Source organism: Gallinula chloropus (genome assembly GCF_964237585.1).
Source record: "Gallinula chloropus genome assembly, chromosome: 2".
NCBI classification, from domain to species: Eukaryota; Metazoa; Chordata; class Aves; order Gruiformes; family Rallidae; genus Gallinula; species Gallinula chloropus.
Genome location: NC_140086.1, coordinates 126,441,280 through 126,450,492, shown reverse-complemented (window position 1 = coordinate 126,450,492; position 9,213 = coordinate 126,441,280). Strand labels below are relative to the sequence as shown.

Below are 9,213 nucleotides of genomic sequence, written 5' to 3'. Positions count from 1 at the left end.
TATTCACATCACTTGTGCTACTTGTGAAAATGCAATGCTGAAACAAGTTCTGCAACTCAGGTGCAAAGCAGACAAATTGTCCTTCAGGCCATACTGATCCCCCTGTCAGTATGCTCTTCTGCAAATGAGAAATTTCAGACTTTAACTCTTCCAACATTTCCCTCAAAACTTGAGGGGAGAAAAGTACGTTCTTTCTTCACAAATGCAAGCTCTGAGCTTCAAAAAACAGCTGTGTGTTTACACATAAAGGACACCACTGCTGCACTGTAGCCTATCTTGCTCTTTTCCAAATTACAGACATTTTCTAGAACACTGCTGACATTAAAAGTGAAAGCCTGACATTTAACTCTTACTTTGTTCACATCATGTAAAGAAAAATGCAGAAAGCTATTGGCATGATTGGCAACACTCTCCCTTTAGAGGAGAATGACCATCCTGTGCTGATATTTCTCATTCAGCTTTGTATCATTTTGTATAAAGATGCTGATGCCTTCCAGCACATCATTTAAAAACCTGCCAAAAAAAAAAAAAAGCAAGGACAGCACACTGCTTGAAAAGCAGGGAAGGAAGGTCAAGTAATTAAACCATGAACTAGAAGTTTATATAAAGGAGTCACTGGAAGTCATTGTAACAGACACACACATTGCAGAAAGGAGTGAAATGGGATTTGATTTTCACAATGTTTAACTGGAAAGCTTGTTTCATTTCTGAAAAAATAAGTTAATACAAAATTTTAAAAACTCTGATGTGCAAGTTTTTGCTGCATAAAAGGAGGTACATTTTCAACATTTTCAAACTTTAAAATAGTTTAGAACATTTGTGCATAATGGAAATTCTTTTATATAAACAGAGTGTTTCTTAGCCAACAGCAGCTGTCAACCCAAAACACAAAATTAAGATGACAAGAGAACAAACAGTCTAAGTCACTGCCATTTGTGTCAAAAAAATGATGCCACCCTTGTCTAAAGCTCATCATGCTTGTATGTAAACTCCCTTGCAGATATAAACCCATCACTGTCTTCATCTTCTTTATCAAATATGTCTTCAACCAAAGCATCATGCTGGGTGTCATTTACCACTGCTCCATGCTTTTCAAATTCTTTCTTCAAGTAGATTTTCACCTATTAGACAAAAGGTGAGAGTTAATGTTTTTAGGCTTATGAAAGAATTAATTACTGTAGGGTAACAGAGGGTGACTATGTTCAAGATGGTAACATAAGACAATAAGATACACTCCTTCCTATGCCACTGCCAGAATAATACTTGATTGATTCTAAAGCCCTGTTTAGCGATGCAAGATTCTTTAGTAATCTAAGAGACAGTAAAACTAGCAAACCACCTATCATACTTTCTGGTATTTGGCTGAAAAAGTGAGCCATGAAAGCCTGTTATCTGAGGTCTGTAAGTACAAATAGCTAGGCAGAAGTTACTAGCTACCAACTGGTCAGACACCCAAACAGTTTTTTCACATTCTAACACTTGGACAAATCAGCAGATGAAGTGGCCACCCCAAATATATATATAGGAAGCTGTCTACAATCTCAGTGCTTACTGCTCAGAGAGCTACAGGATTTTCCTAGACAACTCAATTTCCAAGGAACCTTTTAAACAGGCTACTGAACAATTTCTCACACTAAGCTAGTTGCTAATGGTGAGCAGTGTTTTGAACCACAGAATATTTTTACTAAATTAAGCCTTAAAACTGTTGAGATGCCAACTATTCAAGTCACAGGACCTTCTAAAAGAACATCACTAGCAACACAGCCACCTGTTAAACAGACACCACTTGTGTGACAAGAACAGGGAACTGTTAACAGTAAGATAAAAGGGCCGCCTTTCAGGCCCCATTTCACATTGTTATTTGTTAGGATAAATGGTTACATATCTAATGCATGGCCACGGGCACTGCCTGATGCACAGTACAAAAGATTAGCCTTATGAGTCCAGCAAACCATACCAGCCCCAAATCAGAAAGAATGCAGTGGTTTATCTTAACTTCTCATGGATGACTTTTGCATTCCAGAAAAGCAGACCACAAGCAAGAGGCAAACAGAAGGTGAATAATGCCGAACGTGTGTTCTTTAGATGGTGAATGCTATATAACAGGTCTGCCCTACAGTAGAAAAAAATTACAAATCCAGTTTATTTTAATACATCAATCAGCAACTAACTCAAAAAAATCCATGAAGCCTGATTTCTAAAGTGTTTTCCTTTATCCAGCTCTCCTGCAAGAGGCACGCATCAGTCACAGGCCTAAGCCTCAGCCTACTGAGGCCACTTCCGAACGCCTGGTTCAGCAGTTCTGCTGGCATCAAAGCTCAGCATGGTGCAGCACAGGTGTTCACCCTTGGCTCAGTTTTATTGGAAAAGCAGCTATTGTTAAGGTGCAGGAAAATGTGTGAGCTGGAGTGATGCAAGAAAGGCAAAGTACAGACAAGACATTCATTGTCAAGCCAGCGATAAGTAGTTCAAGAGCAGTCAGCAGGAAAGACAACAATGCAAAAAGGCAGAAAACTCCAAAGGCAAAAAACCCCAGAGTTGGAAGTCAACAATATTGAAAGTCATCTCCAGGGAAGAGATGAGACTCACCATTCCTCACATGACTAAAGGCCACCTGACCACCAATAACCTTTTGGGTGCCTCACCATTCAGGCTACCTCTCAGTGCAGGAGTTATGCTAACAACTCATAAGTCCTAATTAAGCATGTATTGTCCAATAAGCAATTGCCTTAATCACAGTAGTGTGTATTGTGCTTGCAGAGTGGCTCTGCACAGCAGCAACTGAAAATTTAACTTATGTACTTCCCTACCAGAGCGGAGTTAAGGTTAACTTTCCCTTTCCACTATCTCATCCTGTTAGGTTTGCTCACAAGAAGGGTAACTCACTCACCTCTTGTTTGGACAGTTTCCAGTCATCGTTAAGATCCATCTCCTGGAATGACTCATGAGACCTTGGTCCATTCCTAATTTCCAGCAAGTCAATGTTGAAAATAAGTGTGCTCTCAGGTGGGATTTTTCCTGCCCAAAATGGTAAACACATAAAAGAGTTAAGCACAACTGATACTCAGTTGCATACAACAAACACATCCATCAGAGCAACATTCCAGTAATCCTACTACTTTCAAATCATCCCTTAATTCAAACTAACAAGGACAGTTATCTGTTACAGCACAGCCTGGTCCCTCAGCAGCCCTTACAGCACATACACAACAGTAGATGCAACCAGTTTTCTTATACACTAGCACATGTTGATGTGAGCTCATATTCAGCAGTCATCATCACAGGTTTATGAAACAGCATTCTTGAAACCTTTTTTCATGGCCAGAGCCAGACAGAGAGTGGAAGCCAGTGAAGGAGACTGCAGAGCCAGCCAGGCAGCCACTACCACAACACACAGCCAAGAGGGTGGATGCAGTAGCAAAAAAGTAGAGTTCAGTCCTAACACATTGTAAACTCCATCAGTCTTCAAATTCTTCTTGCACTGCCAACTGACACCTTATACCTGCTATTCTGCCACTTTTTGCAGAGAAGGGCAGAAGTGGTATCAGTATGCCACAGCTGCCTCTGGTTAAAGCACAGAGCTACTTCCAAACACACAGCAACAACTAAGTATCCAAACTTACTCCAAAGACATTTTGGCATCATTCCCTATTTGATACAGGTGAACATAGAGAATGGCAACATATTTGATAGACTGGTCCAGGCAATGCGCCAAGAAGCCACGGTTAAAGAACACAGGAGTGTGTGTTGAGCAAGAATCTGGAACAGCAAAATACGTGAATCTGGGCGCAAATGGGAACTTGGAGATGTTGAATGTGGCCTGGGCAAAGAGAAGCATTTACCTTTGTGCTATGTAGAGACCCAAGTTGAGTGACCATTGGGGGAATGAGAGGAGCTTCCCCTTAGAGGAAAGTATTTACGCAGTCATGTTGTAACAAAGCTGGTTCTACGCTTGCACCTGCTGGAGTTGAGGTCTTCTATATGCTACAGGTAAACAGACTGGTAATCTCCTAATTGTATGAAAGACCACCTCCCTCCTCTGCCCCCCACCCCTGACCTCAGCTTGTCAGACACTGGCTTTTACAGTGATGTGATATGCCTTCGTGCTTACAGCTGAAGCTACCATCACAGACCTTTCAGCACACCACTTTGCTCCTTATAGGGCAAGGGGTGTGTAACAGGCCCAAATACATTTCTATATTGGATGGCAGCACCCCGATGTGCAGCAATAAATGCTCCTCTAGATTTCTAGGATGGATAAATGTGCAGAAGCTTCTGGAAGCACAGGGTACAGTGGCCTGCTGAGGGTGCTGGAACACAGGTAAATTTTTGGAGTGTAGTAGAAAGAGGCATCTGACTCAGCATTCAAGTTAGACAGCAAGGCACCAGGTGGGAGGCTCATGTTATCATATGTATTCAGAGGAAAGCAAGAATAGAGAACAACTCTGTCAAGGGCACTGTCATGGTTTAACCCTGCAGGCAGCTAAAAACCACACAGCCTTTCACTCGCCTCCCTCCCCCCAGTGGGACAGGGGAGAGAATGGAAAAGAGGCAAAGCTTGTGGATTGAGAAAAGCAGATGAATAGGACAGAGAAGATAGATTATGATGATGACAACAACAGTAAAATACAAAACAAGTTATGCACAGCACAACTGGTCACCAGCCAGACCCAATGTTCTGCTAGTACCTGAGCTGCACTGCTTCCCAGCCAACCCCTTCAGTTATACACTGAGTGTGATGGCATACGGTATGGAATATCCCTTTGGTCAGTTTGGGTCAGCTGCCCTGTCTGTGCCCCCTCTGTATTGCTCCAAATAGAAAGCAAGGGGGTGCAGTCTGAATCCCCCTGGTTTGCCTGCCTAGTGGGACATGACACCCTCCTAGCTTCTTGGGCACTCCCAGCCTGGTAGGCCAGCATGAGAAGCTAAAACAACTAAAATATTAGTGTTATCTCTGTTATTCTCATCCCAAATCCAAAATACAGCATTATACCAGCTACTAGGAAGAAAATTAACTCTATCCCTGCTGAAATCAAAACAGGCATATTTTGAAAATAGCAAGATTATTATGTTTAAATACTTTGGCACAAGCTATAACACATGAAGTTCCATCTCCCTATAAGAAAAATCTTTCCTGTGAAGGTGCCAGAGAGCACTGGCACAGGCTGCCCTTAGAGGTTGTGTAGTCTCCTTCTCTGGAGATATTCAAGACCCATCTGGATGCTGAACTGTACAACATGCTCTGTGTGATCCTGCTGTAGAGGCAAGTTGGACTAGATGATCTCCAACCCCTATGAGTCTGTGACTCTTAAGTTTTCCTAAAGAAACTACTATATTTCAGCTGCTAGCAGTGCTTACTTGTTCAGCCTTGCACTAAACAGAGGTGAGACGTGGAAGTCTTTGAAGAACAAGTGCAATGTTTAATCAAGGCAGTTATGCCTGTGATGACTGCATGAGCATTGCCGCATTTAGAATCTTTTTTGGGGAAAAATTGAGTTGTGGTCAGTTAGTCAACTGTACCTAGCAAGGATTTATCAAACTAGCCCTGTGTATAGTACCAATCACAAATTTCCTGTTCTCTACCAGAAACACAATTACTTCTAATACTATCTATTGAACCTCAAACCATGGTTTCTAGAAAAAGATGTTTTAAAAGGATACTTTCAAGAAGAGAGCATAAAGTACAGAATACTACTTGACCTATGCTCAGTCTTACTTGCCAGATGATACAGCCATGCAAACACTCCTCATTCCTAAAACAGTCTCCTATTAATGGGAGAAGATGGTAGTGGGAAGGACTATGTTCCAAGACGTTTATCCTTTCTTTTGGCTTTGAAACCTTGCATTAACTCAGGTCATTTGTGATAACTTCTTTTGAGCAATTATGAGACTATTTTGTCATAGCAGTTAAAAACATAACCCGTAAAGCAGAAAGAGTTAACTTCCTGCATATTTCAGTGTCACTCACTTAACTGCAAAATGCAGATCTGGCCCTCCTATTAAAGTGGGAATCTAGAAGTGTTTGAAGAGAAAACACTCAACCACCACTAGCAGCAGACAGGCTGAGAAAAACACCACGAACAGTGCTTTTATCTGTCTGTAGAACATTAAAGACGTTTTCAGTGCATGTCAGCATAACTTTCCATGTTCCTGCACTTCTTGCTCCAAATAAGAAGACCCATTACCCAAACCGAAAATGATTAAGAGAGGGGGAAAAATTAAGTGTCCCTACATGGACAAACAAACCAGCAACTTCGCACTCTACCAGCTAAGAGCTGCTTGGGAAGCAGTACAGGGAGTTTTTGTGCCCTAAAGGAAACCAGCAAACAAACGAGGCTTGCACATGCACATTCATGAAATATTACCACAAACACAGATGCAACAGCTAAAAAGCCAACTGTTACCTAAGCAACCACTTCCAGCTTGACTGTAAAACGGGGAAAAAAGAAAAAAAGCAGTGGAGCACAGCACTAAGCAAGGGCACTCAAGAGCATACAGCACAGCAGCTACCATTAAGTCTTTTTTCTGCCCCCACCCACGCATTCACTATTTAACCACTGAGAAAACCATCTGAACTCCATCACTTTCTTATTTAATGGAATCAGCCTGAAAAACCTAGAAGCTTACTAACACTACAGGCCAAGAAGAACAGCAAAATAGAGAGATTAAAAACGTTTGAGGGAGGGACTTCAGGTGTTTTACCTTTCCCTTCCTTTCCATAAGCAAGGGCTGGTGGAATAGTTAGCTTCCTCTTCTCTCCCACACACATGTCCTTCAAACCTTTGTCCCAGCCTTTGATAGCTTCCCTTATGCCAAGTGTAAACCACATAGGTTGACCATTGTTATGCTTGTGCCTGGAAGAGAATGGAATAAAACACTTAGTCTTTACACAGCAAGTTCCATAAAAGGCACATAGAGCAGATGGAAGATGCTCACAGCACAAATATATAATCGAAGAACCCAAATCACACCATTGTGCAGCACTCTGGTATTTCTTAATCAAAAGACCTAAACTTTGTTAGTCTTAAACTCATGCCTTGCTTGATAAGGTTCCCTAAGAAGTGGAAAGAAATATATACAGTATGTTTATGACAACACTGAGCAACCCAGATCCTCACCTTCACTTCCCTGATCACCTATTTCCACTTAGAAATTGATCAGACTAGGAAGACACTTCTACTTAGAAGTCCCCATTCAAGGCCACGCATATTCTTTAGTAAACTGCAAATCTAAACCCAGCATGGTCATGAGTACAACATACCTTATAACATGCTTAGAAGAATTAGCCATTTATTTTCCAAAAAAGCCATTAGGGGAAAAAAGCAACAAACCAACCCCAAAAACAGCTAGAAGAAGAGAAATAAATGCATGCAAAACATGAAAGCTTAAATTAGGCAAGTGAGCCCCTTTTCCAGTTTAACCAGGAGGCACAGCAGGACTACTTTCACTCTACTGACAGGCACAGAACTGTAAAAGCTTGGTTTACTAGTCATGCAGGAAAGGCGCTTAACAAGAAAACAGCACTTACAGAAGAGTTAGTCAGCAGCAGAAACTCAATAGTGTCACTACAACTCCTTTTAGAGAGGCAGGTTAACTACAAGAAAAAAATTAGTGAGATTTTAGTTTAAATCTTCTGCATAAACATGCAAAACATTGCCTTTTTTAAAATGGGTTCTTTTAAATAGACCGCAGACATAGCCTACAAACACTAGATCTCTACTGTCTCCCACTATTAACGCTTCATCGATGTTTTACAGGAAAGGCAACGTTAGCAAGTCGTTGCAGGCTCTTAGCAGACCCCCTCGAATTTCTGGCTCTTCCTCCTCCTACTTGCATGACTATGGCGCTGGTATGTGGATTTCTCTGGTCGGGGGCAGGTGAAGCACAGCCGCTTCAGTAATGAAAGGGTGTCATTGTGCTGCCAGTACTGGAAGGATATAAATAACGCGAGGGTTTGGGTTTTTTAAAGTTGTTATTAGAAGCAGACTTCTCCGCCAGCAGTTTGCTTTAGAAACCAAAGAGAACTCTTGCGCACAGGAGCAGGAGGCTTATTAAACCACTGAGCTCACACACCAAACCTGCGCCTAAGCTGCAAGACAGGCTCTGCTTTCTACAGAGTTGAGCACGGCTCTTTCTGCAGGCTAAGCAGAAAAGAAAAGCTATGTCTGAGTTACTTTACGGCTTTGAGCTGCCAAACGGAAAGGAGTTAAGCTTCACTGTCGGGGCTCCCTTCAGACAGCACCGCGAGTCCCTGTCCCCGAGCTGCCCAGCCGCAGAGGCAAAACAAACTCTCTGGAAATAGGTGGCGATGGAAAGGCTCCCACAGACGAGCTTGCGCGGTGTTATTTAAGCTATTTTAACTCAGTAACACATGAGATCTGGGGCACTCCAGGCGCGCGCAGGGGAAGGCAAGCTTTCGGGGGAGGCGGTAACTGCAAAGACACACGCAAAGCGCCACCCGCCCTCAGCAAACCGCTTCTCTCCCAGCCGCTGCCAGGGATGCCGAGTCAGGAGAGCCCTGCCGGAGATCACCTACATCGTACCGAGGCTGCTACCCTCCCAGCCCCGCAACCTCACGCACCAGCCCGCCCGAGGGCGGGCTACTCACGTGGAGTGAAACATGGAGCCGTCCCTCTCCAGGTAGCCCTCGTAGTGAACCAGCATCATGTCCCCCCACTTCGTCCTCCTGTGGCAGAGGAACGGCTTCTGCAGCACCTCCACCTTCACGTCGGCCGCGGGGATCAGCGCCGCGGCCGCGCAGCCCAGCGCCGCGCCCAGCAGGGCGGCCCGCAGCGCCGCCGCCATCGCCGCCTCACAGCCAGGGCCCCGCGGCGCCCGCCTCACCGCCGCCGGGCTGCCATCCTGCACCCCGCAAACTACGAGCCAGGCGGCGGGACTACCCGCGGCAGCAACGCCCGCCCAGCAGACGTGGCAACAGCCCCCACAGCTGACAGCCCCCGGCTCCCGAAGGCCTAAGGCAGGAAGCGCGCCCTCTAATTGGCTCGCCTCAGAGTGAACCCCGAAGAAGCAGTCGCCCATTGGGAGACGACCCTGTCCGTCTCTCAGATTGCCCAATCGGCAGCAGCATTCCCTGAGCGGAGCGCTGAGTGACGGGCTGTGTGGGCGGGCCACGGCGCTCCAGGAAGCGAACGTTAGCGAGCGGGGAAGCCCCGCGGAGCGCTCACACAATAGAGCCGGCTTCTGCCGGCCGCC

The 9,213-nt window shown here is 44.4% G+C and overlaps 1 protein-coding gene across 1 annotated transcript; it reads right to left on the bottom strand.

The window, feature by feature from the left end:
* Window positions 1-962: 962 nt before the first annotated feature.
* Window positions 963-8,805, bottom strand: FKBP14 (FKBP prolyl isomerase 14; the record flags this gene model as incomplete). Its single annotated transcript, XM_084260465.1, has 4 exons — window positions 963-1,121; window positions 2,891-3,018; window positions 6,703-6,854; window positions 8,609-8,805. 4 exons carry the CDS (start codon window positions 8,803-8,805, stop codon window positions 963-965), a joined length of 636 nt encoding a protein of 211 aa, XP_084116591.1.
* Between the last annotated feature and the right edge of the window lie 408 nt (window positions 8,806-9,213).